General features: G+C 35.9%; 1 protein-coding gene across 2 annotated transcripts in view; it reads right to left on the bottom strand.

The window, feature by feature from the left end:
- The window catches only part of SLC25A13 (solute carrier family 25 member 13), a 100102-nt gene that overhangs the window by 17738 nt on the left and 61272 nt on the right, over positions 1 to 21092 (bottom strand). For both annotated transcript variants that reach the window (XM_062605038.1, XM_062605037.1), the window contains 4 exons: positions 20465 to 20549; positions 19857 to 20015; positions 12940 to 12992; positions 11815 to 11895 (listed from right to left, as the gene is read on the bottom strand). In XM_062605038.1, coding sequence (XP_062461022.1) covers positions 11815 to 11895; positions 12940 to 12992; positions 19857 to 20015; positions 20465 to 20549 — 378 coding nt within the window. The remainder of the gene's footprint in view (positions 1 to 11814; positions 11896 to 12939; positions 12993 to 19856; positions 20016 to 20464; positions 20550 to 21092) is intronic.

Here is a 21092-nt window from a genome sequence, read left to right as displayed (position 1 = left end):
GTGAAAACATACTATTGAAGAGCAAAAGCCTGGCAGAAGCGTTTTTAATTTCGGCATGACTTCATAAAACAAAGAACACATGGATTCCAAAGATCAGAACGTCAGATATACTGTACCTTTTTAAAAACCCAACCCCAGTTCAGTGCCATTAAATGCTGTCCGATTCAAGAGTCTGAGCTCATCATTATTTGTGCACCAGGTAATAAAGAAAAGAAGGTCTACAGACTGAAGGATTGTATTAATCAAGAACCACTAAATGTTGTTAATGTGTCAGTCTCCATTTGTTGGGAAGACATCATTCAATCAATTTTGAAAGTTACACCTAAAACACAACAGTGGCAATCATTTCAGACTCCCCACCAGTTCCCATAAGGTATATCTCACAATATGTAATACACGGCATAACTTTTCTGCTCCACTAACAGATCCGGAGTTAAAAATTTAAAACAAGGAAAAAAGGTAACATGAAAGTTACCTAAGTGTATTCAAAACATACTCATTCAAACATCATCTGGCCCAAATTCAACAGACTGTCATTCTAACTTCTCTTAATTTCTTAATTACGTGGCCCAACAGCTATGCCCTTCCCTAGGTTCTGAAATCACACAAACTATTAAAGGGCAACCCTCACCCTCCCCACCACAAAACAGTGAGGTTTTTTCTAGAAGGTAATGACTAAAATGAAACGAGTTGCATGTAAAAGCACTTGCATCTAGCCATGTCTAGTATGTAAGCACTATGTGCACATCTTTTTTAAATTATCCAAATGTTCAAAGAATTAATCATAGCTCAGATTAACTATCATTCAAAATCAAAAATATGTGCAGTAATATGGTTTAAATGATGTGCTGAAGAAACAGCAAATCGCACGAACAACTATTCCTGCCTACCACTTAGACTGAGCATACACAGTGTGGTTACAAATTAAAGTCTTTACATAACCCCCAAAATATCCCAAATGTTTCCTATTTTGACCAGAAAAAGCATGCTCTTGTGTAACTCAACTGGGTTTGACTTTCAAATTGGCATAATTTAATTTAACTGCTTTTACCAAACCAGAATTCTGGTACGTATAAAACTGCTATTCTTGTTGCCATCAGAAATTAGGCTGATAAATTATTTGGCACATAGGCTGACTTTAGTTTTGAACTGAAACTGAAACATATTAAGCAAGCATTCAAAATAAAAACTTGTTTCTTTCACTTGTCCTTATGGTGAATTACAAATGCCTATAAAATAAACATTTTGCTCTATATAATACAAATATTAAGCATTCACACATGCCATCACACATATTTTCCTCTTAAAAGGAAAAAATCCCAATTGCAGGTGATAATGTTCATTTGCAAGTTTGCTATACCAGAGCCCTCCTCCAAAACACACTTCTTACAAGGTACTACCAAGTGATCTATGTTAGAACAAATAAACTACTTTTCCTCAGTATGATATTCTTGAAGTTCATTGTGCCATGACTCCATGGGAAGTGTTCCTTCAATTTTCACTACGGGAAAACCATATTAAAATTTAAAAGATGACAACAAAATTAAGTTTAATGTATTATTATTACTGTTACTATTATTAATATTAATGCACCAGAACACTGAGCAATTTAAAAATCTATTAAAATGGTTTTTAACATTTAGATCTATAAAAATGTTTAAGTGAATGCCATATTTAAAGAATGGAAATAGAAACATCTATCTGATTTTAGAGAATAAAGGCAAATAATTTCTGAATTCAAACAGTACTTCAGGTGCTAGCACATATAAATGCTTATGTCTACATACCCAACCTGGCCACATCAACACTTGCAGCATTAGGTGTTTGTGGCTCTGGGTAAATCATACAAGAATTGCTCTTGAAAAATGCAGATGCTATTATTTACCTACTTTATACAAACAAGCTTGCTGCATTAAAATTTTTAAAACGCCTGAGACCTGCATGCACCAGGCATTACTAGAAAGGCGGCCAGTTTTGCTGCCCACAAAGAAGTTTTGAAGAAAGACACTGGAAATTTCCAATGAAGTCTTTCCATGGAACTGTCCAGGTGTTACTGCGGAACTCCCTCAACAACCTTAGTCATCCTCCGAGTTTGATCAAAGATATACTCCAAAAATCAAATTGTGAATAACTGAAAGCGATGAGCCAGACAATACCTGAATGAGGGTCTCAGTAGGAGGGTTTCTACCACCTGCCTGCTTTGTGATGGGACAGGAAAGCAGCTTTATCAGCCCGTGCAAAGGCAGTTCTAGCAGTAACAAGTACAGTTGCCTGGTGGGGAGCTTTTATCACTCTATTATTTAACCATCTGTGCTGGTAACTGCAGCTCCTTACTCTTAAAATGGGGGGGGAAGCAAACCAGGGATGGCTACTATACTCTCTAATGAAATGATTTCTTGCTTATCTAGTACTGGTAACTCCTATTGTGTTACTCATCATCATAGCATCCAAGTGTCTCATAAATATTAATGGTATTTCCTCCCAGTGCTCCTGTGAGGAAAGTACAATGCCTCTGGTTTTACAAGAAGGGGATTTGAAGTAAAGGGGTTAATTGTACACCCAGTGCACATGTCCTCCTAGCTGAAACACACACAACTTGTAAGAGTCTCATGATATCCTGATCTCCAAATCAGTAGCTTGAATCACAACAGCATAGCTTCTCCCTTTTTTCTGAGTATTCGCATAGTGAATGCAATGAAAGAAACCTCATCAACCTATCTTTTTTCCAGCCTGTTCAAGGTGCTGGTATAAATGTTACTGAAAGAAACAGACAAACCATCATCAGCACATCATACCATACTGCTCATTCATTCTATCTGGCCAAAAGATGACTTTTGCAGCTGAAAGTGTATCTCATTTTAGAATCCTGAAATATGCTCCCGAAGGTCTGAATTTAAAAACTACTCTTTCTGGCCAGAATAAACACAGTGTAAGTTGAGACTGCTCAAGCTTAATGATTACTCCACTAAGTGTCACAAAAATCAACTTTGTCAACTGTTTAATACAGATAGTTTCCAGTAACAGCAATTTTTGTATACTTTAGCTACAAACCCAAATAGCCTCAAACCTAAATCCCTTATCATCTCTTCCAATCATTTTTTAAGGAAACAAATGATCTGACTATAAAAGCAAATCTATTACTTTTCAGTTATCATCATGTGATTAAAATAAAAACTGCAATTTTGAGCTATTTATAGGAATAGACACCTAGAGGTACTGCAGAGATAATTATTTGTAAGGGCCCACAAAGGGCTCGTATGATTCTGAAAGAATTTAACATTTGACCTAATCACAAGCACTTATGTCCTTGTTTGATATAAAGCAAGAAAACAAATGGGAAACACCTCTGTCATCCAAAAACTCCTCATAGACACACAGCTAGAAACGGGCATACCTGTAAGAGTTCAATGTGCTTTAACAAATGAACAGCTGGCAATGCACCCACCCACGTGAATTTTTAAAAACAAGCTGGGTTGTTTGGATTTTTCCCTCATTTTTGCAGTTCTTCAACTCTGCACTTGGTATGATATCACCCAACACCTCTCGATGGCAGTATAGTCTTGTACAGTAATACAGTACTATCACATGCCTCCTAATTTCCTACTTTACTGAACGGAAGGGAGAAGTAGAAATCATTGAGGTGGCTTTTTCTTTTTTTTTTTTTTTTTTTTTTTGTCCATGGGGAAATAAAACCCACTCTGTAGTGAAAAAAAAAAACAAACAAACTCCTAGTTTAGTAACAACCACTTAACAACACTCCAGTTTAAGAACTCAGAATGTCTTCTGTTTCTTCATGTGTTCAAATAATTTTGTAACAAACTTTACTGGAAAATAAACAGATTTTCACCCACCCACCCCCTCCACATTACACTAAGACACAAAAATTCCTGTTCTTTTTAATGTAACTACATTTTGTGCACTTAAGAGATTAGATACGTAATGAGTGTACCAGACCCAGCTCTCCCAAGGCTTTCACAACTCCATTTGAAAGCTCCAGTGCAGGTTCTAAAGACAATACAGCTTGCAATTCAGGAAGAAAATTCTGTGTTTTCCATCCCAGAAGAGAGTACTACATTCTTTTCCTTTCACCATTACTGTCCATCAGATGTTCTTGTGCTTTTAATTAACCTTATTACCTACTTCAAAACAAAGCCTTTTTCCTGTTCTCAGCTAAGAGAATTTAGGGTCAGCCTAGATCTCTCTTCTCCATCCCATCCAACTTGTCACACATCACCTTTTAAGGTTTCATGGATGGAGAAAGGATTACTACTGCTGTTAGAGTGTTAATATTTCCCAACAATATCACCCAGGGATAGCCATTATGGCAACCATTAAAATACATAAGCAACGTATTACACAATTATCCAAAATCAACCTCTGCAAAAGAAACTGTCCACAGTGCCTTGGTTACTCATTCAATTTACAAAAAGCCAAGCAGGTGCAAGTTTCAAAATTTTTAGTCAACTCTTTATCACGTTCAGTCATTATACACTGTCCCAGGCCTTTACTCCTTGCCAGTTGCAGCTTGTTTACCTGTGCATTTGCTAGCATCCACTAATCCTAATTGAAGTCAAGGTTCCTTAAGTGCTAAGCACTGTGCAGACACAAAGTATTGTTCCATGTCATAAAAAATAAAAAAAAAAAATCTAAACGAAAAATGCAAAAATAAAAGAATTACCATCCTCATTGTGTAATAAAGGGCAACTTACAAACAGGACTATTCAGTGATTTACCACAAAATCACATGCTAACTCTACACCAGAACAAGGCTTAGAAGCCAGATTTATAGAGTGCCACTGCAGTGCTTTAAACTACCTCTGAAAGTCTTGATGTTTGTATGGCAAAAGATCCCAAGAGCATCAGATGAATTATGCTGAGCTGCTGCCTGTTACCACAAGAGCTACCGAGTAACAGACATCTGTCCAAAGTGACTGTTTTACAGATTTCAAAGGTGACAACCTCAATTATATGGCACTGCACGTCAAGGGCAAAGCATACTGGGTTCTCAGAAGCTTGATTCTATATTACCTTTTTTTCCCAATAAAGCCAGGCTTCAAAAATCCAGACAAGCCATCTCATGCTATTTTGTGTTGTCTCATCTACGTTCCTATCAATACAGGATTCTGGTAATGCTCTTTAGCAATGGGAGTTCATATAGTAAATACCTTTTCTTCAGATCACAAGGAGATTTCCTGAGCCCTCAATCATCTGCTTTTCACTACCCTGACCAGGCTAGCACAGAAACAGCTTTCATGCTGCTCAGGCAGAACTGTGGTTTTCTCCAGCTAATCTCTTTTGCCTTCCGAGGACAGGCTTCTCTTGGTCTGCCTAAGGTTTTACTTTGGGCAGTGAATGCTACTAGAATCGCAGAGTCCTGTTAATGTCCAAGGATACATAAAATTCAAAGCAAGCTCCCTCAAATGTTCATGTAAATGTGTTCATAAATAGAACTGCAATTAGTCTGAACAGGAGTATATTCCTGCTACTGCTTCAGACAGGTTTCCAAGACTCAGATACAAGTTTTGACGATTGTCCTGCAACAGTGTATTAATGACCTGGCTAAACAGAAACAAACACCAGTATGGTTTGGTTATAAGCATTGACCAAGTTTGCAGTGGGAAAAAAATTAAAACTGTGGATTTCATATTTTCCACGTTAAAGGTAATTCAGTTCTCAGAAGCCTAGCCAAAAAATCAAAGTGGAGCCTACTTGATTGGCATTATAAAAGCAATTAAGTTGCAGACCTGTCAAATATGTTAACGTTTGGCTCTGTCTGCTCTACTTGTCTATTTTGACTAGTTGTAGAATCATTTAATGATTTACAGACCTTTCAAGTCTTAAGGCATGGTAGCTGTATTAAAACTGTGGCCCATTATTTCTTGATCACATCATAAATTACTGTGACATCATAAATATCTTCCCTTTTCTCACAGAAAGCTAGATTGTAATTCCTGATTTGAGTTTGAGGCTTTGTTTTTTGGGTTGTTTTTTTTTAACCTGCACTGGTAAGCACTAAAATACTTTATTGCCAGTAAAAGAAGGGGTAATAGGAGAAAGGGATGCATAATAAAACATAATTATTAAAACAAATATATGTTTTATACTGTAATGTATACAACTATAAAATTTTGCAGTTGTTATTTCTAATAGGGAAAACAAAGAATAGATTTCAAATGGAAAGACTATTAAGTATGTTTGTTGGAAAAAAATGGACTTTAAGAGCTCAGAATTGTTCAGTTCTTCAAACAGAAACATATCAACCTAAACCTACTCATCCCCATCTACAGTTTGAAAAATTCTCCCTCCCCCCCCATCTCTCATTTTTCAGGGGAGAAAGAAAGGAAAAGGAAACAAAAGGGGAAAGTACCTCTAATTTGTTATGGGAGAACACCTTTGGAAAAAATTAAAATGAAAAAGAAAAATTCAAAATAGAGTGAAATCATGTTCTGCACAACTCCTCACTGCTTTCAGGAAAGGCCAGTTTAAACAGGTATGACTGGTGAAAATTTCAGCAAACTATTTTTTAAAACATCCAAACCTGCAAGGAAATATGGGGTGAGGTCAAAGAAAAGCAGGAACTCTACACCAGGAACTTCCCCACCCTTTGGTACAACCTCTTGGAAGGGCTATCATGTTACTGTATGTTGCTTTCCAAAACTTCACTATAAGGTTTAAATCAAAGATTAGCTGAAAATTAATCAGAGACAATGAAAACAGAGCAGTGCTGAAGTACTACAGGCTTGGAAACGTGAAGTTAAATTTAAGTCCAGATCTAGCCTGGGATTTTTGTAACAAAAGTTTACAATTAAAGTATTTTCAGTATGTTAAAAATAGCTATGATTACAGTGGTTCAGAAGACTACACTGTAAAAATGACTAATTAATTATAGTATATTCAGTTACATTATAGTAATTATATTAAACAGACTTTAAATCTAATTAATTTATTTAACAACATCAATTTTATGTAAAAAGAAAATAGCCTTAAATTTAATCAAGGAAAAAAACGTATTAGGAGCTTTTGAACTTTTCCTCAAACAAGAAATGTGAATGTTTGGCTTTTACACATGCAGGAAGAATCCTCCTTGAAAGTAATGGAAGTTAGATTCCCTGACTACAGGGAGAACAGACCTCTGAGAATAAATCTGTTAAGTGTTCAAAAGATGTATGCATTTGCTTTCAAATATAATATGAGCAATCATCAAGACGACCATCATTACTTAACTATCTCAATAAACTATACCAAAACTTTTCTTTGTGATAGCAACTGTTACTTTTTTCTTTTTTTTCCCCAGATACACATGCATTGATTCCTTCCCCCCCCCCCCCGTACACATAACGCTCAGTTTCACTTTCCCTACTGCTTCGCCTCCCTTGCCAAACAGAACAGAATTTTCTTACATTTAGGTTTCTGAATAATGAAAACAAGAATGACACCTTCAGTCTCCTTTAGTCTACAACTTCGAAATGTCTGCACTTTTGCAAGAGATGTAAGAAGTATGGGAACTGCAGTCCATACACCCTCTACCTGTATTTTAATGCCAGAGAGAAAATGCAGCTCAGATGTGGACTTATCTTTATTACTTTATGAAAAATAAATGTTGTAAGTAGCTCAATAGAACTATTTGCACTGGATCAGTTACTTGGCACAACTGATCTGGAATTTCACATCATATTCCTTTGTAAAAATTAATTCTGGACAGGATTTTGCACCTTCTAGATGAACTCCATCTTAACCATATCTGGATTTTCTGTTCCATAGCAGGGTTGAGGTTGTCCAAGCTGATCCAATATGTTTTAACTTTATTACGATTACTATAAAGTCTCCAGAAATATGCCTAAAATTGCCTTGACAATTTAAATAAAAGCAGATCTGTACAGGGTCTGTAATTGTACTGTGCTACATGATTTAAACTAGCTAATAGTGAGCACACACTGAGCATCTGGGAAGGAAAGGACTGTGTATGCTCGGAAAGGGGAGGGAAAATACAAGGAAAGGTTAATAAACCAAAATGGTTTTCTCTTTTCTTGCTGAAAATAAAGCCTTTGATTTACCTATAGAATTGTATTAATATATGCAGACAGGGCAACATACCATATAGCTATTTCTTTTAGTCACACTGTAATACTTCCTCTGTTTTCCTTAGGATTTGGTGTTTTATGATCACTCTTTATTTTGCATTTTTGCATCTCTTTCCCTGTTACTTCCAGACACACAATGTTCTCTTTTCAATTAAATGTGAAGCTGTTTTATTTAAGGAACTAAGCAACATGACCATCTCACCTAAAAGCTTAGTGTTAAAGGCAACACATCAAAACCCTAAAAATAACATTTATGTCACTTTTACAAACAGAGTTTACAATTTGTTAATATAGCTCAAAATAAAAAGAATAATGGCCACTGCTGTATCAAAAAAGAAAAAAAAATCAGGTTATTTTTAACAGAAGCTTTCTGTGAATTAAGTTTAAAAGAAACAAGCAGCTAAACTCAGTATGACTAGTGACTGTTTTGTATTTACAATATAAAAAAAAAAAAAGACCATGAAAAAAGGTTACAGAAACCTCAAGATTATTACCACTGTACAAGAAAATATTTCAAGCTGTACTTACAGCTTACCCAAGAGCATCCTTTTATTAAAGAATCCCTGAAGATAAGTTAACAGCATTAGCAGAAATCAAACCTAGCACATTTGTGCACTTTTTCATTAAAGGAGGTTAAGTCAGATTTGTGGTTTAGACACTCGGCAGATCCCAGGTCTACAGTATCAGTACGTTATGTCTTGGAACTGAAGCTTTTTAGTAGTCTAATAATAAGAAGAACTATATAGGATTCGCATGAGTGATGAGAAACCTAAATGTCCAGCAGAGACCAGAGTTCATGGTGGGTGTCAGGCATTGTGCAAATCGGGAAGTTACATATATATATTTATGGGTAACAAATACCACAGTCACTAGGAAAATTTCTTACAAAAGGGATAGAAACTGTGAGTTAGTAATTTACATAGCAACCCTCCTTAAGAGTCTGGATAAAAATATAAAGGTTACACCTTAAATTATATTCTGGGGGGTCTTCAAAAAAATAAATCTCAACCAATCTATCACTTTCATCTTTATATAATAAAAAGCTATGAAACAGGCTGTTAACTGAACTAAGTGCCAAAAGGTCATGAAGTAAAAGATCTATTTTCTTTTCTTTTTTTTTTTTTTTTTTTTGAGGAGAGAAAACAGTTTACAAAACAGAAAAAGGCTTGTTCAATGAAACAATCAGCTTTAGTTACAAGTGCAAAAGTCAGCCATGTGTACTAATTCTCAGTAATTATGATGCAAAGCTAACTCCTTGGGGACTTAAAAGTCAACGCCTGGCAGTGGTTGGGCAAACAGTGGAGTGGAGCTACACAGGTGAAACTGACCCCTTCAAAGCCCTTTGTGTTACTGAACAACCCAAACCATCCAAGTATCTGCTTGTTCTCCCTTTCTTAGGTATTAACACTATACTGTACTCACAGGACTGGTATTTAAAACATTAAAATCTAGCACACATCCCAGCACACAGCCCTTGCATAAGCAATGATACACTCCAAGGAAACAGAATCGCACAAGGAAAATTTAACATCTGTGTTTCTAACACAATCACAGCTGAGAATAAGACGTGGAGAGCAGAAAGGTGATAGGGCAGGTGTCTTTTACGAAATTCATCTTAGTTGGCTGCCCCTTTTTAGACTCTAACACATCATGCACTCCTGTCTTCTTGCCTCCCACACATGCGATTACCACATCGTGAAATGAGGTAAAAATCCAAGACTGAAAATTCTCAAAAGCATTCAACGGTGTCCTTATTGTTTCCACGGTGAAATTGCAGGTTTCATGTTGGCTTAAACAGGGACAAGAAGTTAGGCCAATACAAGGCTGAAAGCTATAGGAAAATGCATGTCTTTCATGCATGTATTTACACCATAAGAGAAAAATTCACTCCAAAACATTCGGCACCACTTGTAATGAGAGTCTCTGTTGCTAGTCTGAATTGGGTTTAAAATTACAAAAAAAACCCCAAACCACCAAAATTCACAACAAAAAAAAAGCCAAACAAACAACCCCAAAAAAACCCAAAGACCACCTGCAGAAAAGACAAGTTGCAACCTATCTACCTGGCACTAGACTATGCCCCTAAGTGGAACACTGCAGTTAAAAGAAAACTCAGGGCATTCTGCCACCGCACGTCTACTGCTACAACTTTATGCAGCATCTCGTTGTTAACATATATATTTCAAATACCAAATAGGACAAGCCAACATTTACAGCACATTTAAAATATGTCTCAAACCACCTATCTCTTAAAGCAGACCCTTAGTTTACAATGAACTACTGGCGAAAAGCTTGCTGCAGCATTCTCATGAATGACAGCTCTCTGTAAAGAGTGCTTTTCGTACTGCATTAAAAAATTCACAGCAGTCTGTAAAATAAAAACTCTAGATCAAATGACATTTTAAATGAAAATTTTGCTGAATTCTCTATGGCTGCTATGTTCATAAGACATTTTATTAGTGTAAGGGGCAAACACTTTTTACTCTGCAAGCGCTTTATTGCATTTTTCCTTCATTTACAACATGCTTTTTATTTAGGGCTTTAGAGACCCACATTCTTCTCTCCCTCCCCTTCTTTTTTTTTCTCCCCTGAATGCTCCTAAAGTTACAGAACAAGGGGATCCTACCTGGCAGTCTACAACAGGTCAGTGATCAAACAGAAGGAGCAGTGAGACAGCAGCCAAATCCTGCCCCATCTCCTGAGAATTACAGAAAGCCAGGGCTTCTCAGCCTGCAAGGCAACCAAGCCACTGCACCCTGAGGCTCAGATAATCGTAGTACGTGCTCTGCAAGCACAGACAGCACAAGTCTCCGCACCTACTGAGGTTAAGACACAAGCATTTGTTTTTAAGTTGCTGCTCACTGTAGTTTCTAACATAGGTAGAAGCTGCTTGAAAATGTGAGCTCATCAGTCTTATGACAGCAGAAACAAAGATAGATTGAAAATACACCAACATTGCTCTGCCCCAGTGATCAAAGCCAGTTTAAATAAACAGTGTTCTTTATCTGTAAAGTGCACTGGTCTTTGAACAACTATTCATTTTACCCAAAGTATTTACATTTGCTTGAACAAAATCAATACACCAGATAAAGTAAGCTGTAATATGAACAGACAGAACTAGACCAAACTGTGAAGTATTATCACTTACCCAGTAGTATGCCAGTTGTTCATTAAGATACTACTTTGTGCAAGCAAAACACTCTTAAAAACTTAGTGGGTTTTAAATACAGCCTACATTCAGGAATGCATGATGTACTGAGTTAAGATTACACAGCCTACGTCTGCTACGAACTCAAAGAAGCATGAGTAGTTTTTGCCATTTCAAAAATCCAGTATCACTGCAAAAAGTGGAAATTAGTGAGTGCAATAACATATCAGGAAAGAAGTGACGTGGCAGAGTGGGTGCCACAAAGCAGTAAGTAATGATTAACTTCTGGAAAGGTTAGCATGAATCCTCTTTAGGCCATAAGCTACAGCCAACATGAATAAAGACATTCTTTAAGGAAACAACTCTAAGCTGTGAGAATTATATAGCACAGTTAAAAGGCACGATGCACAGAAACATTTACCCTTTCATCAAGCATGGCTGGCCTATCTAGGAAAGAACTGAGATGCTCTAGAAGAGTCTGCTCTTGAACAGGATCTGTGGTTAAACAGAAGCCTTAGTCCACATAGTTTATCTTACACTCAGCACTTCCATGAATCTCAGATGAAGGAAATGAAAGATACTTACACAGCCACCAGCAAGAATTTCTGCAGCCAGTGGGACAGAGCCATCTTTAGTCATGAACTTATCTCTCACAAAATCATTAACCTTTAAAAAAACAAACATTTATGAAAGCTGATAAATTAAAAGGTTGGAGAAAACACTCATTAGCTGCAAATTCTGTGCAACTGAAAATGCAAATACGTCCATGAAGCTTCCAAACTCATACGCCAAACATATCTTAGATCTTAAATGAAATACTGTAAAGCTATGTTTTTCTTTTTAACAAAGATTTGCATCTTAATTATAAATATTTACTATTGAAAAAAGACACCAATCACTAATTAAATAAAATCATTATATAAAAATTAATGATAAAATCGGATTTTAGAAAAGCTCACTGTGTTTACAAATTTAAATGCAATTTCAAATTGGTATCAGAATGTTCAATAATAAATTTTAACACAACAGTAATTAAATTAGTAGTATTAAGTACCTTTCTTTTTTTTAAATACATACTCCTAGCATTGGTGAATACTAGCTTACAGGCTAATAAAAAATACACTAAAATGGGTTATAAGAAATTCTTCAGTGCCTTAAAATCATTCAAGAAATTGCAGAATTACAGAAGTAAAACATTTAGGGGGGAAAAAAATGCATGCAACAAGTTCCTTTCTTACTGACATTTCACTACATGCTTATAGTATCTCCTGTTGTGCTAAAATTAAACATACAGGACCACATGGAGATACAAAACCAAAAGTTCTCCAAGTCCAATTAATAATTATTCATTTTTGCTAAGAAGTGAAGCCAAAGCCTGCACTACTTACAAACAAGCAGATGAGCTGAACAAGTTGAATAAGCTTGTTAAATTTCGGAGTGACTCCAAAAATAAGTTTTCTATAACATTCTTAAAATGCATTTGTATATATATATTTGCACATGAATTGTATGCCATTTTTGATGTTCACAAGTCAGACATAAACAGTTGCTTTGTGTTTTTTGCAATTAAGTTTGTATCAAGCAAAAATGATGGAATACACTCTGCTATGTTGCTGACACATTAAGGATAAAAATTGTTAACGTGGTAATTGCAATTAGGTACACTTTACAATGTGGAGAAATGTGAAAACAATCTATTTGCAAACTTACAGTAAGTTTTATGGCCTTCTCTGGTGCTACTCCTAACAGCTGCGGTAACAGACCTGTAACACGGAAACAGAAAATTCAATACATTAAGCAACTTGGTATTAACTAAACAAATCGACAAATAAATGTAGAGATCAGCACCTAGAAATGGGCAATTTTTACAGCAATTTTGTGTTATTAAATTTAATGAGAGTACTTAAACATTCCATTTTGAGAACCAACTTTGTGCTACTACTTCAAGTGCTACTGATGCCTGTATGTATTTGTTTCTGTTTTTAAAGCTTTTTTAAATCATAATATCAGTTCACTTTACGCCTAAACACTAATACAGATTTGCCAACTTTGTTACACTATTCTGTCATAAATTAACATTTATTTTCTGCTTTATCACACAAAAATTAAGACTTTTTTATTAATTTTGTGAGATACATGATGACTCCAAAAATCACAAGTCTAATAACTTTTTCTGGTAAAAGCAATGGCATTAGATGGCAGGACCCAAAGGAACTGTAATCCAAATAATGCAAAACATTCAAACATGTGTGACTGAACTCTTGAAGTCTTTGCCCAGCTAACTTACTAGTTCTTAAACAAAGGAAATTATGCTGCTTTCTTCCCAGGTATGGAATTTCCTATTTGATTTTGTTAGCAGTGATGCACTACAGAACTGGAAGTAGCAGGAATCTGACTGTCGGCTTCACTTGCTTGAAGTGAACAGTGTGAACAGTCAGTATTTCATAAATTTTTGGATGCCACAGCTTTAAAGTATGCAAAGCTTACAAACTATCTGGGGCTTGAATGGTGTTGCAGGCATTCATCAGCATAATGAAATTAGGACACCATTCGGAAATGCAAGAAAATCACCGCAGCTATTCCTGGTGCAGACCCCCTTTGTTTTAGTAGCTCAGGCAGTACATTTGGGTGCTTCCTACAAAGCCTGACATTTTTACCTCTCCACGGTTTTATTTTTTGGGGAAAAGCAACATTTAAGGTTCCAACTCTAAAAGCTAACTTGCCAAAATGGCATTTTCCCAAAGAGCTCAGTTCAGAATAACAAAGGCAAAACTGTATGTGCACTGTGTACGTGTATTCCTCCATCCTGCTACCATCCATCAGCTTTACTGGTTACTACTGATGCTTTTAATAAGGAAATCATGTTGGAGAATAGCACCATTTGGCTTGCGGTAGCAGGAGGGCCAGCCCTATAAACGCCTCTAAAATTTTGCACCTGTACTAGCATTTTTGGTTTTCAAGCTTCAAAAAGAGTAATACAGCTGATGTACATACACAGAACTAACATTTACCCAAGACAACTATGTTGCATTGTGATCATATGGCTGAATATTCAAACGAATAAAGTAACACAAAGTTCATACACAGTTGCTCAAAATAAACAAACAAAAAGAATCCGCAGAGTAAGTTAAATTGCAAAATTTTAATTTCTTAAGCCATTTTAGCTCACAGGTGACTTGAATCCAGACTTCAATGAAAAACTATTAAGACAGAACTGTGTAATTAAATACATTTTCTGCAGCACTAAGACAATACAAGGATATACAATGAGTAGGATTTTTCCAGTTTTAGCCTTATACAGGCAAAATTATCTTTCTTACTGCTATGATATTTACATCTTGCCGTAAGACATCTGGCTTTGTATAATTAGAGACTGATACATAGATTTTATACAGATAATTTATATATATATGTATATATACAGACACTATGGCTAATGAATCTGTATCTTCAGAGATTAAAAAACCCATTCCATTTACAAGTGCACTACCTGATCCTAAGCCTAATGCAGTAGAATTAGAGCAGGTCTGTAAGCAGGTAAGTAATTTCAAAGAACCTGGAGATCATTAATTTTAAAATCCCATATATAAACATATTACTAAACCTAAGCTATATATAACATGACTTTGAAGTTATATCAAATAAATTACAGAAAAAGACATTTTAAAATATCAAGATATAAAATTATAAAAATAGTCCAGTTGAAGCTCTGTATGAACCTGCAGTTTTGGAAGCAACATAAGCAGGACAAATCAGTTCATTAACACTAGACTGATCTGAAGACGGCCTTTTTACTAGTTTTCATTTTTCAGCTGCTAAGACACTGCATTTGTAAAGATACATATAAAACTGCAGGAAAACCACGTTTATCTTGGCACAAGTTATTTTTTTCCCATCTGGTCCATTCCTTTTGCACTCAAATCTGAATGGGACAACTCAAAACTTTCCATAAAACTTCAATGTAGAAAGATTAAATAGAATAGGTAGAAGTTAAAACCCCACTGATTATTTTTTTTAATTATAAAATCAAAACCCAACTGAACAACCAAAAACCCAATCTCCTCTTTGACTCTACTTCATACACAATTTTATAGTACAGAAGTGCTTTGTAAGTTTAATTGCAGATAATGCTCTATATGTCTACTGCAAGATAGCATAGAGTATTCTAAAAAAGGCAACATTAATTTTAATACTACATTTTAAAGCCTTGCCAAACACCAGCTAGGCCTTCTGCCTCCAGAAGCTTAGGAAGGTAGAGGGACTTTGTTTGCTCTCATACCTATGTAATAAAGCTTTTTGCAAGTGGTACCTGTGCATTTTATGTGTTATGACCACCAAAACTAAATTCTTTTTTCTTTACTGTTTTGATGGAAGCCCTGAAACACTGTTGAAAGATGTCTGAACATGATAAAGATAATAAGTTTTGGAAGAAAGAAAGCACATAAGGGGACACATAGGAAAATGTCATTTTCCTTTTGGGGTTATCCTGACACTCTGGGAATTTTCAGTGTTACTGTGCATTAGCAGATCAGCAATATGACACACACAGAGATGTAGGACAGGCTTCGAAATGTCTGACAGTGTCTTAAAAATGTATGCCTCTTACAACATCAGAGAATAACATTTTGTACATAGGCAACCTGCTACTATAGTACATTGCAAACATGTTATTCAACCCATTTTTATACATCCAAGGCTTTTCAGTAGCAATTACCATGTACCTCTTCATAGCTGACATATTGTTGCAGTTATAGAACTCTATGGAAAAGTAAAGGTATATGTGAGAGAGAGCACCAAGAGCTGCATTCAGTTTGTAATGTCATACAAGTTACGTGCTGAAAGCAGGCTAATACATGGTGAAGATACACGCAATAGCTCCTCCAGCCCAGCTGTAGCCATGGCACCAAGAAAAAAAAAGAAATCTTATCTGGCCAAAGTATTTTTTCAGATGTGTAACAGTGAAATTTCAGTTTCACACTGTGTAACAGATGTGACTGAAGGAGCTGTTCTCAGTCTAGGTAAAGTATTTCAAACCATTTGAACACCTGATAGAAAGGAGGTAGTGGAATACTGCCAAATTTTTCTCTTACAGGATTCACACAAGAGACTGGACAACTATCGTCAGGTGCCATTCAAGCACAGCACTCTCAGACTGGAAATCAGGTATTTCTTGAAGATTTTCTGCTTTGACAGAACTCTGGGTAGGAGTAAGCTCCATTCTACAAAAATGGTACTTCATTGCATAGTTCTGGAGGAAAGTTTCTGCCACTGTCTTGTTGTATCATTAGCATGGGAGTGCATCTGTAATAATGAAAAGCTGGATGATGAATGAATGATTAAAATCTAAGATTAGATGGCATCTGGAGTCACTGCAGTGCTAGAAGAACAATTGGAAGATATAAAATGAGCAAGTTCCTCAATAGTTAATGATCACAGATGAGAGTCTTCTACAGCATTTCCTGTGTTTCCCATCCTCTAGGAGAGTGACATTAACAACATGACTACTGAGCAATTTAATGAGCTGTATTTTATCTCTGGTACTTGCATTTCTCATAAAATTTCTATCCAGTATAGACGAAATAATCTCTATTAGAGGCACTGCTTAAGACTGTGAAGCATTTAGTGACTTGTCAGGTGGACTTCTGATTAAAGTAACAAATGTAGGTGACCTTATCAGTCAAAAGAGATGTTGACAAATCACAACTTCCAAAATTGTTTTTTATATTTGCATATATGTAAATACCTGTGAGTTTCTAAGTATGTATTTCAGGTATAAATGTAGACGCAACAGTAAATTACAGGTATGTAAGATGAGTATTCTTTTCAGCCATGCTGAGAAACAGACAAATGAAAAATTTATCTCAGATGTACAGTCTTAAAAAAATAAATCCAAGAACACAGCATTCCAATAATGAACAATTATAAAGATTCTACAGAGGCTTATATCATGTTTATTTTGTTGGTTGTTTTTTTTAAATCAAAGTATCTTTTCAATGGAAACACTGACTACCCTTAGAACCAAACTGACACTAAACAAAATTTAGTGCTCTCTTTATATCCACAAGATGGTGTAATTTATCCTTATCTGAGAAGGTGGTTGAGAACATGGTGGTTTTGCCCTTTTCAAGTTTGGAATAAAATAATAATACAAAAAAGAAAAATCGGTTCACTTCACTGGATGGAAATACGTGCCTTGCATTAAAATATCATCTGAAATGGCTGAGTTCAGAGCAGGGTTTATAATTTCTGCTTGCTTTCTTGCAGTGTATCATGACAAAGAGACCACTGCTCCAAATGTTTCTACTGTATTTTTTTTAAAGGTTTTACATTACTGTTCAGCTAAGCAGGAGAACTCTTACTACCCCCTCCTCCAGCGGTGACAAAACCCCACATTTACTTAACTCTGAACACACCACAGTGTAAGAAAGAGTATCAGTTACCCGTGAGCAGAAAAAATTAATGTATTCTGTAGTTTGCCTTACCTAGTGTAACATTTAAGACCAGAATGAAATGATTCTTGCAATTAGATTTACTACATTAAACTGGGTCAAGTAAACTAGTCGATAAAATGTTCCTTTCAGATTTTCTTATCCTCTGAAGCTTAACCAGAAACCTTCATTCTGCACTCAGTTGCTCAGCCTTCTCCAACGTCATCTCCTTAGAGAGCAAGCAACAGTTCGGATTTACAGAACTGCACAGAGGAAACTCCACATTTTTAAGGAGTTTTTCTTATTTGACGCTTTAAAAAGAGAAGCTAAATCAGGGTGCCCTTTAAGTAGAGAATCTGCAGAAACACAGGTCTCAATTTGCCTCTGAAATGATGGTATTCTATGCTGTTATGCGATTTCTACTACATAATCCAGAAATTAGATTATTGCCCTGGGTTTAGAAGTTCAGTTCCACCAAACTGTCTGAGTTTTCACTATGCAGTACTCCTTGGAAGACTGAAAAGTAGTAAAGGGGATTGGGAACAGAAGGACATGCCATACTGATGGAGGTTCCTAAAGGTCCCCCAATTTAGACATGAAAAAAATCCCTCCAAAAACATGACAAGCAAATGGAATTAAGAATATGCATTTAAGACTTCTCCGAGAGGTTTTTTCTCCAGGTGAAAAAATTACTGTTTCAGAGGTTCAATATGACAAAAGAAGCTAACAGCGGAATTCTGCATATTTATTCTTTCAGGATCCCTGAAGAAGCAGACATGCTTTTGCAAGGAATAAATTTCATTCTATAACTGTGACTTCTCATGATTCTGATTGTATAGATCTTTACAGAATAGAAACCATGTCAACACTCCTTATCAAATTATTACTCAAAAAATTGCCTCAAACTCAGTCAATAATAACAGAGCCTTCCCATCTCCAATAATGATGAAATAATTACAGTCTGTATTTTGCAGAGGAGCTATTTAGGCAACCTCTAGTAACTCAGGTCATATGTTAAAGAATGCACATCTATCACACTACTTTGTTTTAATGCTGTTTCACACAGTCTTAACTTTTTTTTTTTTGAGGTGCACATAGCTTTGCCAGATCATAACAACATTTCACTGAAATCCTCCATTCTCAACTGCTTTCAGCAATTTATTTCTCTCATTACAATATTCTGATTTTCAAAAGTTAAGTAAAGTTTCAAAGCAAGATGGCCAAAAATGAAATAAGTTAACACAAGTTTCAAATCCTCCCCAGTGAATTTAGCAGAGGGGAGTAAGAGATCTCAATAACTGGGATAATAGAAGTATAATTTCCTTTATCTCTCTGACAGAGAAGAACTGCAGTCTTATGTCGCAGTTCATGATTATTTCTGACGACTTCTGTGTTACCTGAACACACACCATTGATGCCCTAACTGGGACAGGAACATAATAAAAGCTACCATCTACCTGCAGGCACTTATCCAAGATACCCAAGTGAGGATGATTTACATACTGAACACAGTAAATGAGCTTTTGGAACTTCCTCCCTTGGCTACAAATGGAACCTGGAACAGCTAACTTCATAATCTGAGTGTATTGGTTACTTATATAAATGTAAGTGGGCTGAAACCCAGCTAATCTCTCTGGCTGACTCAACAGTGAAAAGCTAAGAAGAGGTATACATGAAACTTGATAAAGATGACTATTCCCAATGATTAGTGAAGCACATGCAACTGGTTCAGAGAGACCTTTCTGTCACAAAAGGTATCAGAAAAAGAGTTCTGGTTAATAACAAGGTACCATATATTCTCTGTGGTTTTATGCTTTTAAATAGAAAGAAAACAGGCAAGAAAGAACACCGAAACAAAAACAATGATGATCTAACTTCATACCACACAGGACAGAACATCCTTGATACTAAGGACTACTGAGGAAATAAAAACTTGACAAACAGTGTATTTCTGCTGTAGGAAATTACTATTATTGCCCAATTGCAGATGAGAAAAGGACAGAGAGATCCTACTGAAATGTTCTCATTACAATGAAGTTTTATTTATCAAGTTTGGAAGACCTGCACCTATAACAGAGTATAAACAAAAACACAAACAAGGCAAAATTGAAGTCTTAAAAAAAAATGCTTAAAATTCCAGAGTCCCACTGAACTCTTACTAGTATCTTATCATTAATATATACCGCCTTTTAAACTTACCTCTATAAAGCCCAAAGAAACCTTCATAACGTAGCACTTTCTTGAAGCAATCAAAGCTGTTTTTATACATAAGTTCTCCCACAAAAGAGCCTGTAGAGCGCTGGTTTTGCATTCGAGTTTTTACCAAATCAATTGGGTAGACAGCAGTGGCTCCAACAGCTGCAAATAAAAATCAAGCTCTAACAAAACATGATTTTGCATCTGCAAGGTTTGACTGCAACTTTTATCTTCCACATATACATCTCAAGTACCAGTTGTATGCTTTTTCTCCACAATATATTCTGGATACATTGAACTATCTCCCACAGTTCTAACAAAAAGCATTTCTCTGGCCATACCTTATTATTAATCTGATTCTTCTGAAACTGGTTTGGTGACAAATCAGATAGGAACACCACCTGAAAACTCCAATGTCTCATAAATTACAAAACTCTTGCAGACCACATGACCCTTCCACTTACAGTTATCCCATCCCTTAGACATGGCTCGAAGGGGAAGACTGAGAAGCCTTCCACACTGAAGTGAAAGGCAGAAGGGGAAGAAGAGCAGAAAAGAAGAAAAAACCCAAACAGTGAAGATGAATATTCTTTTCCTCAGCCAAGACTAACCTCCAGCAACTGAACCAAGGGCAAACCTGTATGCTGATTCTGCAATCTGGATGAGAATAGGTCGAGACACATCACCTGGAGCTTTCTGTCAAGGCAGGATTTAAAACAAAAGGAAAGACAAAAATAATCAGAACATCATATTTCACAAGAGAACATCTCATGAACAGATAGATACAAGTATACAGACACCTGGAAAAAAATCCCACAATACACTGGAGATTTTGCTTTCAATTGCTATTTCTTTTCCACTGGTTTCTAGGAGCCTTATACTGTAGCCTCTTCAGACTGGAATATCAAAGAAAATAAAGACTTATACTACAACTAAATTATACAACTCCAAAATCAATAGTCTAAGTGTGCATATGAGGGCACACATATTGCATCTTAAGTAATTAATTTTCTACAGCTAAAAGCAACTCCAGTTTGGAATTTCTTTCTACTGTCACCAGAATCAGGTATAGCTATTACTTCTCAAGCTATCAAAACAAGTATGCAAGCACTGTTCATACAAATTAGCTAAAGAGAAATAAGGTTTCACAAAGCACCCCCACAATTTCATTTTGCCCACAGTCTATAAGATTCAATCTGATGAAAAATATATTTCAGAAGAGCTCCCAATTTAAAATCG

This window comes from Pezoporus occidentalis, unplaced genomic scaffold (genome assembly GCF_034315485.1).
Source record: "Pezoporus occidentalis ecotype Australia unplaced genomic scaffold, CSIRO_AGI_Poc_V1 ctg9, whole genome shotgun sequence".
NCBI lineage: Eukaryota > Metazoa > Chordata > Aves > Psittaciformes > Psittacidae > Pezoporus > Pezoporus occidentalis.
Note: the sequence above shows the minus strand (reverse complement) of the source record. Positions and strands in the feature narration are given on the sequence as shown.